The sequence below is a fragment of the Cydia pomonella genome, chromosome 7 (genome assembly GCF_033807575.1).
Source record: "Cydia pomonella isolate Wapato2018A chromosome 7, ilCydPomo1, whole genome shotgun sequence".
Lineage (NCBI taxonomy): Eukaryota > Metazoa > Arthropoda > Insecta > Lepidoptera > Tortricidae > Cydia > Cydia pomonella.
The window spans coordinates 10184582-10203206 of NC_084709.1; the positions used below are offsets into that span (position 1 = coordinate 10184582).

Genomic DNA, 18625 nt, shown 5'->3' on the forward strand with positions numbered 1-18625 from the left:
GTTTATACTACAAACAATAATAATCAGGAACTATTTTAAACAAAATTTGCAAAAGGGGAAATAGTATAAGTTCGTACCCCCCAGAAAATGAAAAGGGGAAATGTGGTCAGTTCTTACACCCTCAACAGAAGTATTTGAGACATGATACCCTTTTGTACCAAAACAATATTTACGGCTAAATTGTACATTTTCAACGGATTTTGAACATTTTGATTTTCATCTATCTCTGGATTTCGGACTTTTTTGCAACTCTTCGACTTGTAATTTCAATTCATTATTTTCAATATGGACGCGGAAATATCATTGCTTGTTGACGTTTCTGTACGCATCGCGAAAGGACATACTAACTTCAGAAAGTCACCTAAAGAGCGCGTGACAGTGTCATATGTAGAATCGCGATTGGAAAATTTGGAATCACTGTGGGAGAAGTTTACCACAGGACATGACCAATTGGTTAAAGCCTACGCAGCACCAGATGTGGAAAAGTCTGTATATGGAACAGAAACAGTATACGATGTAACTGAGGAAAATTACTTGGATTATAAATGCGCACTGAAAGATGCACTCGGCCGATTGAAACCAAATCCAAGTGATTCCGCTACTTCGGTGCACATGTCAAAAGCTTCAACTTCAAAGATCAGTCATGTCAGGCTGCCAAAGATTACCATTCCAACATTTTCTGGACTGTATACAGAATGGATGAGTTTCAGGGATCTATTTGTATCACTCATTCACGACAATAATGAAATTGATGATGTACAGAAATTACATTACTTGAAGGGACATCTCAAGGGAGAAGCTGAACAATTGTTACGACATATACCCATAACTAATGATAGTTACGAGCAATGCTGGACTCTTTTGACAAGCCGATACAACAATAAACAGTATTTAGTTAATAGCATTTTTCAGCGGTTTTTCAGTCAAAAAAGCATTTCAACCGAGTCCTCCAGTGCAATCAAGCAATTACTAGATGTTACAACAGATACTTTAAATGCTTTGAAAGGATTAGGTATTGACACTGGTACATGGGATGTCATTATAATTTATATTGTTAGCCAGAGATTAGATTCTGAGAGTAGAAAGCAGTGGGAGTCTAAGGTCAGCGAATTGGTATCTAGGTCAGATAATTTACCAACAATAACACAATTCAAAGATTTTTTGGAAACAAAATACCATTCACTGGAGTTTTTAGACACAAAATCAATCACTTTTGTTCAAAAACAGCGCACTTTTAATTCTAACTGTAATCAATTAAATATATCAAACCCGATTAACATGTTACATGTAGCTCAGACAATTTGTGCTTTATGCAAACAAGATCACCATCTTAGAAGTTGTAAGGAATTTATTAACAGTGATCTTGACAGCAAGCGTAACTTTGTCCAAACTCAAAGGTTATGTTTTAATTGTCTAGGTAATAATCATTCGGTAAAACACTGCAAAAGCACTACGTCATGCCAAATATGCAACAAGAGGCACCACTCATTATTACATTTAAAGGGCGAATCGCAGACTACGGTGGCGAATCATTCCATTGGCAATCAAGCTTCACCAGTTGTGAGTCAAATCAAGGCACCTATCAATGCTTCATCATCTGAGGAGCATCCATCAACCTCTACACACATCACCAGCCATTTTGTTAAGGGTGTAGCACCTCGGAAGCTATTAGCAACAGCTGTAGTGTCAGCTGAATCACAAAATGGCGGGGAATATCAACTCTTGCGAGCTCTTATAGATCAAGGTTCGGAAGAGTCCTTTATTGCAAGGTCAGCAGTTCAATTACTTGGATTGAAAACCACACCAACCAGGGCAGATACATCAGGTTTGGGAGGTGAACAGGGCCCTTCAACAAGGTCCATAGTAGAGATATCAATCAGTTCACGTCTCAATCCAGGTTGCGTGTTTCGTGTTTCAGCGTATGTCCTCGACAAAGTGACGAGGTACTTACCTTCAACTGCTGTATCAATCACCTCATGGCCGGAGTTAGAGCTTGTAACTTTAGCTGATCCGGAATATCACACTTCGAATAAGATAGATATCTTATTAGGGGCGGAGGTTTATGCTAGGATTATTCAAGATGGTATTATCAAATGTCCCTCAGGGTCTTTAGCGGCACAAAATACAACCCTGGGATGGATATTATTTGGAGCGGTCAAGTCGGATCAGAACACAACCATCAAGGTTACGTCATTGCATACACATATAGAGCCTGTAGAAGAATTGCTCAAGTCCTTCTGGGAGGTTGAAGCAGAGCCGTCCAATAAACAGAAGATTTTGTCAATCGAAGAGCAGCGGTGTGAAGATATCTTCCATTCAACCACCACACGAGATGAAGAGGGACGATATGTTGTCAAACTACCATTTCGAGATAGTGAACCAGCTTGCGCCGATGGTCATTCACGGGACATTGCATTGAAGAGATTTCACTATCTCGAGAAGAAGATGCAGAAAGATGAGCGCCTGAAACAGGAATACAAGAAAGTATTTGATGAATACTTAGAGTTAAATCACATGAAGGAAATTCATGACAACAAACCAAAGGGTTGTTACATACCATATCACGCTGTCATACGCGAAGACAGGCAGACTACCAAATTTCGGGCTGTCTTTGATGCGTCATGCAAAGGTTCGAAGGACCATGATTAAATTGTGATGACTTTTTAATCATGATTGCACTAATTTACAATAAAAAATCCGAAATTTATATAAAGGGCGACTTGATTTATTTCCATGACAGATGTGAGTGATTAATGCTTGACACAATTCCTTTTAATTATTCAAATTCAAAATTATGTCATTATCAAATAGGTAAATTCAAAACGTAAAAAGGTTGCAATCTGAACACCGTTAACGTCCAACGTCAGCATAAACGGCTTATAACGACTTAAACTGCCTACAGATAAAGCGTTAAACGGTACCTCGTTCAACAACTCCTCCTCGGCCTCTTCATTCGCGTCCAACGCATGCACTCTCGCTCCGGTTTGTAGTCGGGGACACATCTTCTTTAAATGACCTTGTTGCATGCATACGCGACAAGAATACATGCGAAATTTGCAAGTCGTCGCGTCATGACTGCCGCCACAAGCACGGCACTGGCCCTGATCGCGACCGCGCGGCGCTCCTGCCGCTCCCGCCACGGGCGCCAGCCTCGCCTGCGCGCGCCCGCCCCAGGCCTGCGATGCCGCCTTGCTGCGCCCCGCTGCTTGGTTTGCCCCGTTAGCCCTCCAGGTTCCGGACGAACCCTGTGTTCTGGCCCCGCTTGCCGATGCGTACAGTACTTCCACGACCTCTTTACTAGTGCCACGCCCCCTACTATCGACTGCCGCGGCGTCTTTCTCTGCTGCCTCCATGGCAACCGCTAGCTTCCAGGCCTTGGCGAATGACAACCCGTCTTCTACGAACAACCTCTGCCTAATCGTATCGTCCGCTATGCCGCATACGAATTGATCCCGCAGATTATTTTCCAGTTCCGTTTTAAAATCACAATATTTAGTCAACTTTTTTAAATCCGCAACATAAACAGCCAACGACTCGCCTTTTTTTGTATTCGTTGACGAAATTTGTAACGTTCCGCCATTATGCTCCTTTTAGGCTGTAAATGATTCGTCATCAGTTCTTTTAACACTTCATATTTCTTTGTTGACGGTTTGTCCGGCGTACACAATGTCACTAGTAACTCGTAACTTGCACTGCCCATCACTGTAATTAACGTAGGCACTTTCAAATCGTCCGTTACACTATTCACGATGAAATATTGTTCCAACCTATCCACATACAACGCCCAATCGTCCGCGCTAGGATCAAACGGTTGCAACTTTCCAATCGACATTATAACACTGTCTTTTCACTGCCGCACGCTTAATTGTCCGAATTCGTCGCCAAATGAAATATATAGGAGCCAGGAACACGGGAATATCTAATTAAAAAGGCAACTGCACGTCCGTTCGTATTGAAAGATGTATTTCGGAAGAAAAGTAAAACTACCACCAAATTATGACATTGAATAAAATAATGAAAATCTTAACCTACCCGCGAGTTCACTGACCGAGCGATCAGCCGTGATACGTGCCCATGTATATACCTTCGGTACTATACATGTACATATATCACATACACATAAATACATGCTAAGGTATTTCCAAACTAAACACGTGCTGATGATTAAAGTATTGCTTTATTTACCATAAGGTCGATAATATTGTACGATACTGTACATCTAAATATATGTAGGTAGAGTGACAAAATGTTTAGGTAAATAGTCAGTTAAACGCTATCCTTGTTCGTTATTAACCAGATCATTTGGAAATGGAAATACAGTCTTAATTAAATTTAATGTTGGCTTTTCCTTTATAAAGACCTACGCCCAACAAATATAGCCAGTCAAACAACTTTGTCAGTAGAAAAAGGCGCGAAATTCAAATATTGTATGTGACGATAAAGATAACCCTTCGCGCCAACATTTATTAAATATGTATCGCTTTTTTTTACAATCAGAAATGTATGAATCTAATAATGTGGCCCTAGTGAAAAAGGGTACAAGTCTCTGGCAGTTTAGGTGTATAAGGGCATAAGTGTTACGTGGAACTTACACCCCTTTACACCTGCGCTGCCAGAGACTTGTACCCTTTTTCACTAGGTCCACAGTATTATTTTTACATTTAACTGGATCAGGCATGAGCAGGCATTTATATAGCAGCAGTCTTTGCCCCGGAGTAAAGTATTTAACTGGATCAGGCATGAGCAGTGGGAGGAAATGACCGAACTGGATAGTCTTATGTATGGAGGGTACAGGTAGGGAGAACAATCTCTTATGGGAGAACTGTTGCTAAAGTGTCCAGCTGGCAGCTGTAATTAATAGTTCGAAATCTCTCCGGTAGCAGTTACTGACTCTGACGTTATTGACGGAATGAAGTACGCTGTCAGTGACTTGATTTTTTTATCAGTCTAAAAGTTGTTAGCGATGGGTCCATATTGGGTTGCATAAAAGTTTTAGTCATATCTTTGAGACGCATATCAACTTGTGTCATAATCATCATTGCGCATACAAATGAAAAGTCATATTATATTGTGCCATACATTTTTAGCCATAATATTTGATGACATACATAGCAGTTGTCATAGGTTAGTATATTTTTTGTGCATACCTAACGAACCTAACCTAAAAATTTATCCGAATTAAATTTATAACCTTTTAATGAAAATAAAAATTATGGCATAACTCATTTATGACAAAAACCCAGTTATTCTCAGGCAAAGTTCTAACTAAAGATTTTTATGACTCACAATTTTATGCATACCTAAAGTGTTATGACAATTAAAAATATGACAAAAGTTGTTATACGACCAGAGGGAATCCCGCTTAACAGACTATTTCACCACATTATTTAACTAAGAAATCGATTAACCATCCTGCCGTGTCGTTTAGTCGATTTTGTTTTGAGGGAGGACGTCACTGGCTGATGTCAGAATTCGCAGAAAATATTACCATATTTATAAAAATATCAAAATAAGCGGGATAATGACTCTCTATCTTCAACTGGTACACATTTCTTATCTACAAAAAGAAACCCCATAATGCTGATGGCATGCTAAATTTTTTTTAAAAGTGTTTATCATATACACATTAAAGACTAAAACAATTATTTGTTACTATCTATCGTAATTTTGTTATGAATTAAAATTTGTCTCCATAATTAATAATCCGATTTTGATTTTTTATTCTGGCAACACTTAAATTCAAAATGGTGGCTTTAAATGACAGCTAGCCAACCAGACAGCGCATTGCGCAAAGCAGTGGAGTTGAGTGTGCATGTTACACGGTTAAACATGTTAAAAAGTTTTTCTGAAATTTTAGTTTTATGTTGCATATGGTGCCCAAATCATTCAATAAGAACTGATATATTGAACTTTTCTCCGTCTTGATTAAGTGGGAAAGTTAGAAAATTATTTAGTGAATATAATTTAGTTTCATTTTAATTCAGTCAACAGCTTTGTGTAAAACTACACCATGCCTAAAGGAAAGAAAAAAGGAAAATACGGTGAGTCTATCCCGTTGATTCGCAAATGTTTGGGAGCTTATAATGTAAAGTAACATGCAGAGCAGGAATAATTTCCTGCACTGGAATGCAATCACGCGGTGACCTTGTGCTCGCGGACTTTCCGCACCGCGTCCACGTATTTGGCTTCGGTCTTTATACTACCTTTTAGTCAGGCAACATATGTTACGCAGACACAAAAGCTTGGCATTAGACTAGCAAAAGCCACTAATTTCGCAAGCCAAGTACCTGCGTCGAGTGCTTGGCGCAAGAATTACTTTCACGATTTCATAACATGTGCCAATCTCAATGTTTTTATTCGCACGTTCATTGTGATCTAAACAACAATATCAATACAAAACACGCTTCGCATACAAGCAACAGAAACTAATCTTGGTTTGTTTTAACTGTATTTAACCAAAATCTATGACCTTGTAGTCTAAAAACATCAATTATGTAATTTGAGATTAGTTTCATATTTGTAATGCAACAGTCTGTCAGTAGCTGGTTACATTTTTTAAGATAATTCTTGGTTAAAACAGTAACCCACATACTAATAAATAAATAATTGCAATTAGAAAGTATACCATGAGATAGCAACATTAGGCTTTGAGACTATTAAATTACTGTAATAGTATCAACTATTGTTCTAGCTTAGAAAGTGAAACCATCTTTATTGTTAGTACTAATATTTTTAATGTTATACTGTGTGTTTTACTTATACTATAAGTGACTGGCTTCTTTGTTATATTTACCTTAATGTTAAATATCATGGGAAATTTACTAACTAATACATGGTTATTTATGTATTTACTAATTTCCATATATAACCCCCCTCATTGGCACTTGGCAGTACAAACATTGTTTTCCTTTCACTGGGGGTCAATAAAGTTATAATAGAATTAATGGTTTTAAGAGAACTGACAGGGTAAGTTGCCTTAATACTGCTTTTATACTGGATAACTGGATGTCATATGGGAAATATCACTTGCAACTCTGTCACCATGATAGAAGTGTTTGAGAAAATAAAACATCGATAAATCTGTTATGATGTAACTTCTACTTGCTGTACAAATCACCATGAAATTTCAAGAATGGAAATAAATTACAAAACAGTATATTATTTCTTTATTACATTATATTTAATACTTAAAAATAAAAACGAAAACTGTAGTATACAGTGCCAAAAGCATAGAAAACTATCAATATATCAAAGAAGATATCAAACATGTTATGTCTTCACTGTTGCTATCTCCTTATATTATAATAGACATGTGATATTTGATTTTGTCAATCACTTTATTCTGGCACAAAAACTTAGCTGGGTCCTCACAGAGCGAGCATATGGGCGAGGCAATTTCCTCACGCATAAACTGGCCAGTGTATACGTGCTTCGGCCGAGGCGAGGGTTTGTGCGTAAGGAAATTGCCTCGCCCGTATGTGCTCACTCGCTCGCTCTGTGTGTACCCACCTATTAAGTCCTTAATGCATTCTATATCCACATGATTTAATTTTAATTTCCGTAAGAACATACTTAGCAACACTGACTTGATGACTAACCGGGTCCACACAGAGCGAGCATACGCGCGACGCAATTTCCTCACGCACAAACTGGCCAGTGTAGATGTGCCTCGGCCGCTTTGTGCGTAAGGAAATTGCCTCGCGCGTATGTGCTCGCTCGCTCGCTCTGTGTGGACCCGCCTACTGACATACACTGAGGAAGTATAATCTTGCACAACATTAATCAAGGGGCATTGACTGGATTTTCCCTGGAGTGTGAATATTGTTGCTTAGGCTGTCATTAAAAACACGCCTTGCTCTGGTAAAACTTATGATGTATGAGATAAAGATAAACAGTCAATCAATACAGCTTTGTTGTTTGATATTATTTCTTTTGATGTTTTGTTATGACTGGTCCTGATTGTTGTCTGTGGTATACATGAACATGTTAACCCTATAAGAGAACAGCCTTCACTCCAGTAAGGCCGTGCAAAGTTGCTTTATTGATTATTGGCTTTCTTATAATTCCTAGCAACTTGCATTCTTATTTGTTGCTAGTGCAGCAATTTCATTATATCCATGCGTGTGTATATGCAGATATATTATTATTATACAACCTGCCTGACCAATAATGGCACTTGTTCAGCTTGTTCTATTTAGCAATCCAGCAAATCACTGCATGTTATAAAATTTATATAGTCTTATGCATAATTGTGCTACAAACCTCAATTAGCTATTAATTGTTTGTCTTCTGTCATTTTGACTTATGTATTTGTACGAAAGGGATACAATATAAATTAAGTGATTGAGGCTTGTAAAGTTGTATGATCGAGGAGGATAGTCCCTAACTAAGCTGTGTGTATATTATATATACCTAACAGTTAAGTACAAAAACACAGAAACACTAAAATGACAGATTGGTTCTACAAATTGGATCATACTACATTTAGTACCTGGAATTTAAAGTTTTAGCTTACTAATCCCTTATAACAGTACCAATGATTGTAACATTGTTTTACATTTCCTTTTGCAGAGCACAAGAGGACGGAGCAGGGCTACTCCTCAGATGAGGATGCCGGCATTGACATGACTATTGACAACATGTCTGAGACCTCAGGGCAGTCTGACCTAAGGAGCATTCACGATGAAGCAGGTCTGTATCAACTATCCAGGGATAATTGTATTGTAATACGGGCGATTTTCCGCAACTGGACGACTGGTGCCTATTTTGCGTAAAATTCCAGGGATGATATTAATTACCTAACTGCCCACCGCGGCGCGACAGAAACATAACTTCAAAAATTCGAGATTAGAAAAACTGCTCAGCAAGGATTTGCTCTTAATAACTTTTTATTAACTAGTGTATGTCTGTAGAGACAAGTCTCAGCCATATCAAATGAGTATTAAATGTTTCTAGATAATTATTCAACTGATAGTAACAACTGAAATAAACGTTATATGGAAAATTGAACATGCCACATTGATTCAGGTGGTTAAATAAAATGAAATTCATGTTACCTAGCCTTATAAACGTGTCGTCACCAGACACATTTTCTTTCTTGTCAATATTTTACATGTTGGCACGCACCGCATTCACCGCAACCATCTTTAGCCAAGAGCTCCCAAGATGGTCTGTGATTTGTCACCTGCTGACGATGCGTACAGCTTCACAAAGTATATTTCCCGCGAAGATTGATGCCTACATAGCGTAAGATCTAGTAGTCCACCACAAAATAAATTTTAAAAAGGAAGGTAGAGGTTAACCTACCCCATGTTGACAAAAAGCGGCCAAGTGCGAGTCGGACTCGCCCATGAAGGGTTCCGTACCATTTATGACGTATTAAAAAAAACTATTTACTAGATCTCATTCAAACCAATTTTCGGTGGATGTTATGTTTGCATGGTAATGTACATCATATATTTTTTTTGTTTTATCATTCTCTTATTTTAGAAGGTCTCTTGCGCAAACTATTCAGTTTAGAAAAAAATGATATTAGAAACCTCAATATCATTTTTGAACACCTATCCTACGTGTGGGGTATCTATACGTATGGGTTTGATGAAAAAAAGTATGGGGATTTATTTCGAAGCTCACCGTCGGGCCTTCGGCGAAACCCAGCGAAGGCCGAGCTCCGCGTAGGGCCAAAGGCCGGGAGCGTCCCACAGGTTTGCCAAAGCGCGCCAGGCCAAGTTAACTGTCTTAATAATTATCGAGGCTAGCGAAGGCCGAAGGCCGAGTTCCGCGTAGGGCCGAAGGCCCGAAGCGTCCCCTTTGGCCTCCGGCCCGCCGTTTCGCTTGTCTAAGATACTTACTATTGGGTCGTATTTATATAAGCTTCAACTTCGCTTCAACCCCCAAGTATGGGGAACCCCCAAAATTTATTGTTTTTTTTTTCTATATTTGTGTGAAAATCTTAATACAGTTCACAGAATACATCTACTTACCAAGTTTTAACAGTATAGTTCTTATAGTTTAGGACAAAAGTGGCCGTGACATACGGACGGACAGACAGATAGACATCACGAATCCATAAGGGTTCCGTTTTTTGCCATTTGGCTATAGAACCCTAAAAACGGTGTGCGTTTACCCATTATCACAATAACACCGTGGAAATCATCCGTTCGTAAATATACATAAGCATTTAAATACTTCGACAGATCGAATCTGATCTGATATAAAACGTTAATTGAGGAAGTGAACTGTGTGGCGTAACTACAAAAACACTCGCACTAAGCACTAACTAGTATAGTTTATTATTGCCGCGTAGAACATCATTAAATAGATGCATATGCCTATTGTTGTGGTTAGCTAAGCCGGCCGGACGTTATTATATGTTATTATTTTGAAAAGTGTCCTGAGGTTAAATCTTGCCAAATGATTGCCGTTTGACCAGACAGCCCTACTGATCGAAATTCACATCAGGCTAACAGTCATCGGCGAAGTATTCTGGTATGAACACATGGAGGGGTCTCCAACTCGTCAAAATGACAGCCGTGACCCAGCTACCAACGTGTCCATTTCTTTTCATGAAAAAAGTACATGGGTCCTGCCCAACTGTTCCGCCTGTTTACCTCTACTTGTGTTGCTGATTTATTTCTTTATTATTTTCTTCTATTGAGATTTCAAAGAGTATTTGTATATGTCCTGTCCTGTTTAAACTATAGAAGTTTGACGTTTAAAAAAATATTTACGTAAGTTATGACGTATATATAACACTTGCACAGTCGGAGCTATCACAATCGCTGCAGACTTATCTTGTGCTAATTGTATTAAACCTAGCCTTAAACCTGATAATCTTCCCAAAATAAATGATAGTTAATAATGGCCGCATCAACAAGATATAAGGATAGATAAACGTCATCACAAGGTTGTATGAATGATAAGCTATTTGGTAAGGTTAAGGTTGTATCGACCTTGACGAATATTCCGAGACGCCTAACTGATTATACGTACCGACTCCAAATAAGTGCATGGTGATATAATACCTATATCCTCGTGCGGTTACAGTTAGTTTAAATATCGACCTTACTGTTAAATCACGAAGATTCTAATTCTCCTAAAGTAACGTTCAATCTCGGATATTTTAGCCTTACTAAACTAAAAGTGTAAACTATTAAAATATTTATTTCTTACAGAGACACTGAATCGAGTTATTAAACCCTAAACATTGAATCAAATTTAAAAATTATAGGATTTGAAAAAACAATGCTCGTAGTTATGCAAAGTTCACTATGCCCTTTGACTTGTGTGTGTAACGATCGATTAACTGATAGAAACTCATTACCTATAAGATGATAGGTAACATATTACTAGTTACTTAATAGGTATTTAATCACAGGCTTGTGTTACTCAATAATAGTTTAATGCAATTTACTGAGATTAATTACGAAACCATTCCGCACGTTTGAAATATCTTACGATAAGAGAAATAGGTAGTTATACATTTTATTCCAGTATTTATACTTAGTCTTAATTACTACGTATAGTTGTCCTAAAGAAATGTTTTGTTTAAACACTGTTTCTTACCTACATTGTTTTTCTTCTTTCCGTGGTAACATTGATTGGTACCTTGGTAATTTTTTGCCCAATCTCCATACTATTAGATGCTATATTTTTTATGTTAAATGTGGAGTACGTCTTGTCTATGTAATGAGGTTTCATAACAATTGTACTTCCCTGAGCACCATCGAGTATTATAGTGATTAGTGCATTGCATGCAATATGAAAATACGTAACCTGTACAAATGCAAACAATAAGAAATGTCTTATCTATTTTAATATAACCTTAATTTCAACTTCAATTTATCTAAATTAAAGAAAATGAATATCACTCACGACTTAAAATTAAGCAAAGAAACTTGCCAAACGAATCTATATGAAACTATACTAGTAACAGTTTACCTTGACAGTACCTCCTTAAATAATTTGGATTAATTAAATGCGTTCGAAAGGTCAGTCATTTAACTGCACTTAATCGGTCGGAACACTGAACCCGCGCCAAGTGTTAATACAAGTTTAAATCGTATGAGTCACGACTACTTACCGTGATAGGGCAAACCTACGTATTGTAGGTATCCCCTCAATAATTTGCACGCTCTGCCTTATTTTAAGGCAAACAATTCTACTAAAACTCAGCTCTAATCAATAAGTTTACCCTAAAATCGTGCGCCATTACTTTACAGACATTGCCAAAGTTTAGCGACTCTATATTTAGACGATCTTGAATACTAAAAGGAAGATTCGTTCACCTCCGTTTACAAATAATCGAATTCATCATCAATTAGCAGCTTTTTATAACTGATGTTTTTAGCTTGTGTTCTTTTACGATATTGTTATTTGTTGTTCTCTAGTTATTTCATACTGATGCTAAAATAATAATAATCAAGGTCAAAATTAAACTATACCAAAGAACATCTGCGACGCTAGTAAATCATGGATTGTAGATGTAAATGGACTGGACTTGTTCTATGTAAAGATCGATTACTAAAAGACAAGTGAAGAAGCTTAGCTTTGATGCTCAATTATTATGTAGGAATTAATCTGGGATGTACTAAATGATTAAGTTTAATACTCGTATTGTTTGTTTATTTTCATAGACGCAGAAATCCAAGAGAAGTTCGAAGAGAAAGTGATGGAAACCATTGACGGGCTAGGTGCCCGTGCGAACGCTGCGCGCGCCGCCGCCTTTGTTTCACTGCGGGCAGCTCTCCAACGGAGATATCTGGCGCCCTTGCTGGCCAACCATAGAGCAACGCTGGCCGATCATCTCACCAAGGCCATTCGGCGAGGCAAGGATGGCGAGAGGAAGGCAGCTGCATCTCTTGCGCCTCTGTTAGCGCTACAGGTTAGTGTCAAACTGTTTCGAATCACTACTTGTGAACCACCAGCTGAACTTCTGGAGATAATGAGAGTAACCTCGCAACGGCGGGCGATATTTAAGTAATCAAACTATCAATATTTAATTGAATTTACGGATGGAACATCACAGGTTTATGTATTTGTCATAAAGAAATAAAAAAACGAAACAAACTAGACTGATAAATATAGAATTAATGAATGTAAACATTTCCAGATCGGTGAAGAGGGCACAGAGGAGTTCATGAAGGAAGTGCGGCCCGCGCTGGCCGCCTGCGCCGTGGACAAGACCGCCTCCATCGAGACACGCACAGAGGTTGCTACTACCTTTTTACATTAACTTACCAAGGCAACTACCATCGACATTTAGAAAAAAGGGAGTGCTAAGGACTCGAAAAACAAGACATATGTATTTGGTTTCTTCTGTATACGCACGAACTACGTCTTCTGTATTTGCATTTATTAAGTGAAAATATAGTAGGTTCTTCGTAGACGGCGGAACAGAGATTTGTTGATAAAGTGCGTCTGACGTATGCGTCACTAACGAATCGCTCGCGTATCGCAAGCCTGTAGTACGTAAGCAACTAAGCACACAAGCAGTTAGCGAGCGAGGCTTGAGGCGGAAACAGGCACATTTTTTAGATCTGGACGCATCTATACCTAGTTGTAAACTATCTTTTCGACCGACTCTCATATTACTAGGTAAAGTACCTATTATAATTGAGAAGGTTTTAGTGTTTGTAATAAATATTATATTTCTAAATTTCAGTGTTGCCTGTCTTTATCCGTGGTATGCTACTTGCTGGAGGAAGACCTCACCGAAATATTGGAGGTTATGCGCATGTACGAAACCATCTTCAGTGGCAGCTATCTGAAGGTACTACCATGATTACTAAACCAGCATTTGTTTTCTTAACTCATTAGGCCTTTCTTTATAAATTTAGCTATAGAGAAATTATTATTAACTTTGTATATAACAATACATTTTGATTTGATTGATCTTAAAATCTGTCTGACCATCTGACTACATTTATCTATATATGGAAAACGTAGGGACACTGATGTAGGTTAATATGCCACAGCTACGAGAATTGCTCTAAACCAACCGTCTCATCTCTGGTATTGGCGGCGTCGACCGCAATACATTTGTGAAAAACATGAATAGCGGTCGAGCGAACTCGTTCGCAGCTATATTTAGGGATCATATAGACAGCGCGCGAACTCGCGTGCGATTTTAGTTACATTGTGGCGGACTATTAGGTTACATCCAATTTAGTCGACTGATCAAACACCGCAATGTAACGAAACTCGCATGCGAGTTCTCGCACCGTCTAAATGAGCCCTTATTGTGGCGTTTGCATAACAGTAGGGAGTTTCGCAGGGCGACGGTTCCGTCAAAGTGTCGGGGCAGGCCGTGGAGCAGGGCGCGCTGCACGCGGCCGCGCTGGACGGCTGGGCGCTGCTGCTGTCGCTGCCGCCCGCCGAGCACGCCGCCGCGCTGCTGCGCTCCTCGCCGCCCGGCCTGCCGAGGCTCGCTGATCTGCTGACCGCTGCTAGTCTAGAGGTAGCTCATTAGGCATACAATTCTAGCCCCTTGAGGATGCTTGTGTTAAAACAAGGGCTTAGGCTTTTTTTTTCGATTTTTGCAGCATGCTGTAGCGTTAAGGGTCACGTAAATGGTGTGTGAACTCGTGTTTAAGCTTTGCTACGTTGAATTGGAACTCTGCCTTTAATTAAACCAGCGTTCGTGTACCCGGTGCGAGTCTGTCAGCCAACAATGAAACCGTTGACAGATTTTTTGTTTTATAGGGAACTTCATAGGGGTCTCTTGTTTTTTTTTCATCACTTATGATTGTCAAAAAATATTGAAGAAGATAAGATAAGAGCGAGCGTTGTACGTTGTAGGTGCGCATGGCCGCAGGCGGCGCGCTCGCCATCGCGTACGAGTGCGTGCTGGACACGGAGGCGGGCGACTCGGCGGCGGAGCACGTGGCCAGCCTGCTGCCGCGCCTCGACGAGCTGGCGCGCGACTCGCACAAGTTCCGCGCCAAGAAGGAGCGCAAGCTGCAGCGCGCCACCTTCCGCGACATACTCAAGTACTTCGAGGTGAGTGCAGCACGTGGACTCTGCTGCACATATTTGTTTATGACTTTATGTGGTTAAAGTCCGCCTGATCTAAATTTGCATTGACTTTGAGTTGACCTAGTGTTGAAATCCAATCCATTATGAATAAGGGTGCAACATTTTAAATACCTGACAAATGTAAATGTTAGCAGCTGTTGTGACAATGAGATCATTATCAAACGATTATGCAAGTGGTTATGACGTAAAGTTTGCCGTTTTTAGGGTTCCGTACCCAAAGGGTAAAACGGGACCCTATTACTAATATTCCGCTGCCCGACCGTCTGTCACCAGCCTGTATCTCGTGAATCTTGATAGCTAGACAGTTAAAATTTTCACAGATGATGTATTTATGTTGCCGCTATAACAAATATTAAAAAGTACGGTATCCTCGGTGGGCGAATCCGACTCGCGCTTGTCCGATTTTTATTATGCCGGTAAACGAATCACCGCGCGGGTAGCCTATGCAAAGCGAGCTGCGGTTTTTGTGGTGAAGTTATTTTTAGCCGAAAGTATACGAGTTATATGGCCACATGAAATAATGAGGGGTCGCAGGCGAAGTACTGATGAGCACGTATTGACATGATGTACCAGGAGGAGACGGTGCCGGCGCTGGCGGTGCGCGTGGGCGCGGAGCGGGTGCAGTGCGGCACGTGGTGGGCGCGCGCGGCGTACGGCGCGCTGGCCGCCACGCTGGGCGCCGGCCTGCAGGCGCTGGCGCCGCACTCGGCCGCGCTGCGCCGGGCGCTCGGCCTGCCCGACGCCGTCGCCACCCCGCTGCCCAAGCAGAAGCTCAACAAGTTGCATCGGGTGACTTTCCTTCTTCTACTATACTAGCACATATTTAGCTTGGGTACAGTCACAGTTGTCATCTCGAACCTTCGAAAAAAAAGAATATGGCAAACTCGGGTCTTTAATTCCCTCCAGCCTGCGGCTGTCGGGAATTACCACCCTCGTATCCAAAATTTCACTTACCCCCCTCGTTGCACAATGTACTATTTCATCACACTTGCTCGAAAAAGATTTTATTTCATGCAGGTGTGCTGAAGGACAAAAGCCTATTTTGTTCCAACGGGAGTTATGGATTGTGAAAAAAAAAAGCTAGATATTTTCAATCGTGACTGAATGCCGAATGGGTCTGTCTGTGCCTTCGATGCCTCCCCTGCCAAGAAATTACAAAATGGCGGACGAATGTTTGATATGTCACCGTATTCAAGAATTCTTTTGCTTAAAATTAGTTTTTTCTTCGCAAGTGTGATGAAAAACATTGTGTGCAACTCCGGGGGTAAGAATATTGCAAACTTATTATTATTACCACCCTCGTATCCAAATTTTTACTTACCCCCCTCGTTGCACAATATACTATAATTTATGTTAAAGTACTTATTGTTATGCAAATGTTTTCTTATTTCCTCGCAGTAGTCGTGAAAAGCACTATGTAATGCCTCAGCCGGAAACGCTAAAGACGGACTCGTATTATTAATTTGAGGGTCTCCACTAACGTGTCGGCCCTCAGACTCACTCGTCCATCTTTTAGCGGGTTTCCGGCCTCTCCTACAATGTACTATTTTTTATCTAATCCAATTTTTTATTCGTAAGAAAGCTCCTCGGAAAAAAACATCGAAACTGTGTAATTATTCCAATAAATAATGTCCTGTCTCCATTGCAGCATCTCGCCAACAACGCCGCGGACAAGGCGCGAACAGTGGCGCGCGGCAAGAACCGCGACAAGCGCTCGGCGGCGCTCGCCATGTGAACCCGACCGACACGTGCCCTGCACGACCCGACGGAGCCCTGCACGACCCGACCGCGCCCGACGGAACCCTGCACGACCCGACCGCGCCCGACGGAACCCTGCACGACCCGACCGCGCCTGACGGAGCCCGAATGCATCGCGCGCACTGGTATCTGAGTTACACGATCCGCCTGTTCTATCGCTATATTTTTGTCTGTGAACCCTACTTTAGGATAAATGAAGGGGATTTGTGTAATTACACCGTAAAATCTCAACGAACACGCACTAGGACTCTAGGGCTCTAGGACTAGGACTCTGCTGTAACCGCTTATACAGTGTGCTAGTTATATCTCAAATTGTCGATTTCTTGTTAAGTTAGGTTTAGATTATTGCGGTTGTTTTACATTTTGAAACTATTGTGATTGATATTTTAAATTGCAGTCATTGTTGATTTGATATTGATTTTGGTTGTATATTCGAAAGGAAATCGTTTTTTTGTAGTTAAAGATTAGTGTTAATGTGTAACCCACTTACCGCTCGGCGGTATATTTAAATTGTCCCAGTTATGATCGGGAATATTATAGTCATTACTGGCTTATTTTAGGTTCCAACTGCTAAAAAAACTTTCAGGTATTTTTGTTTTGTTGAAATAACGCTAGAGTAGTGTTTTAATGTATAACCAAAGAAATTCGTCGTCGTATTGGATTTTTGTATTAAAATTGAAGAGCAAAAATTGTTGGAACCTATTTGCATCATCTGATATGTCTGGTGCTGGCTACCTTCATCAAGTAGGCTAGTGCTGTTAAGTTAGTTCAATCACTTGTTCTGGAACGTGCTTCATATCAGAATACTATCGGCGTTCTTATACAACATCGACATTTGTCGTTTATTTATTATTTGTTTCGTTATTTTATTGTCTATTGTATATTTGTCTTTAATTATCATACATTAGGCTTAGATCTTGATGACATGAACATGCAAGACTTGTTTCTTATCATATGGATTTGCATTAAGGTGTTGTCATATATCATATCGTTTTGTATTATACTTGTCATTGCTTACTCCTCGACTTGAGGCCGTGCTAAAGACCAGCTCAAACCAAGACGCGACGCACTGCTATCGTACGTTCAGCAGGTTGCGCTGGCTCTAACTAGCGCCACTGCCAAATGATGCAATATTAAGCGGGATACGTTACGTACTCTAATTATTTACATTGCTATATTATTAAATTTACATCATAGTTTATTACGATTTTGATTTGTTATTAACAGTAGGTACTGTAAATTAGCTAATTTTAATATATGAAATGCTTTGGATCGAGTGTAAACGTCAAGTTGTGGAGTAAGGAGAGTTACTCAACTTTTTAATCGTTTCATGTTTAAACTGGCCACAATATATTGGCCTCTGAATTGAGACAAGCCTAAGAGTGAATTTTGAATGAAATAGGAATATGGAAATTAAAAAGCTGGATAACATCCATTTTATTTTAAAGTTAACAATGTAATTACTATTTACGACTTGTACAGTGCATTGCACGAGTGATAAATTGTCAGATAATGTATAGTGCAAGTATATAAACTTTCTCTGTAAATATTATTTTGATTGGTAGTATGTAGGAAGTTGAAATAATATTTATGCAGAACAAACATGTTTTATTGCCCATTGAGGCTCCCCCTGATCCTCCTTTAGGCTACACCTATAATATTCGTCAAAGAAACTAACGAACAGAGTAACCATCGATTATAAAAGTTTAATGATATACACAAAATTCTCTCGCCTCGCCAGAATGATGTTTCGTTGACAGTTCGTTCGTTGATCTTTTTCATATATATGTAGATCGTATCATTCACGAAGACACGCGCCTCGACTCGTATT

General features: G+C 39.8%; 2 protein-coding genes across 4 annotated transcripts; both read left to right on the top strand.

Annotated features, from left to right (window-relative positions):
* Positions 1–285: 285 nt before the first annotated feature.
* LOC133519484 (uncharacterized) lies at positions 286–2649 on the top strand. The gene is made up of 2 exons (XM_061853489.1): positions 286–516; positions 1504–2649. The coding sequence occupies exons 1-2, from the start codon at positions 286–288 to the stop codon at positions 2647–2649; spliced, it is 1377 nt and encodes a 458-aa protein (XP_061709473.1).
* A 3123-nt stretch (positions 2650–5772) lies between these two features.
* On the top strand, positions 5773–18396 carry LOC133519785 (interferon-related developmental regulator 2). 3 transcript variants are annotated; one of them, XM_061853884.1, is made up of 9 exons: positions 5773–6041; positions 8572–8691; positions 12636–12883; positions 13112–13210; positions 13664–13771; positions 14264–14458; positions 14800–15000; positions 15610–15825; positions 16685–18396. In XM_061853884.1, the coding sequence occupies exons 1-9, from the start codon at positions 6011–6013 to the stop codon at positions 16769–16771; spliced, it is 1305 nt and encodes a 434-aa protein (XP_061709868.1). In that variant the 5' UTR covers positions 5773–6010; the 3' UTR covers positions 16772–18396. The 3 variants fall into 3 exon arrangements, with proteins under 3 accessions (XP_061709868.1, XP_061709869.1, XP_061709870.1); XM_061853885.1 differs by having other exon boundaries at positions 14276–14458; XM_061853886.1 differs by lacking the exon at positions 5773–6041 and adding an exon at positions 6279–6434.
* The last annotated feature ends 229 nt before the right edge of the window (positions 18397–18625 follow it).

Excerpts from the sequence above, each read along its gene's own strand:
- LOC133519484 (XM_061853489.1), top strand. The coding sequence starts at position 286 with ATGGACGCGGAAATATCATTGCTTGTTGACGTTTCTGTACGCATCGCG. Across the intron at positions 517-1,503 it reads GAACAGAAACAGTATACGAT|GGCGAATCGCAGACTACGGT; the intron begins GTAACTGAGGAA and ends TTACATTTAAAG.
- LOC133519785 (XM_061853884.1), top strand. The coding sequence starts at position 6,011 with ATGCCTAAAGGAAAGAAAAAAGGAAAATACG. Across the intron at positions 12,884-13,111 it reads CGCCTCTGTTAGCGCTACAG|ATCGGTGAAGAGGGCACAGA; the intron begins GTTAGTGTCAAA and ends AAACATTTCCAG. Across the intron at positions 15,826-16,684 it reads AGCTCAACAAGTTGCATCGG|CATCTCGCCAACAACGCCGC; the intron begins GTGACTTTCCTT and ends TCTCCATTGCAG.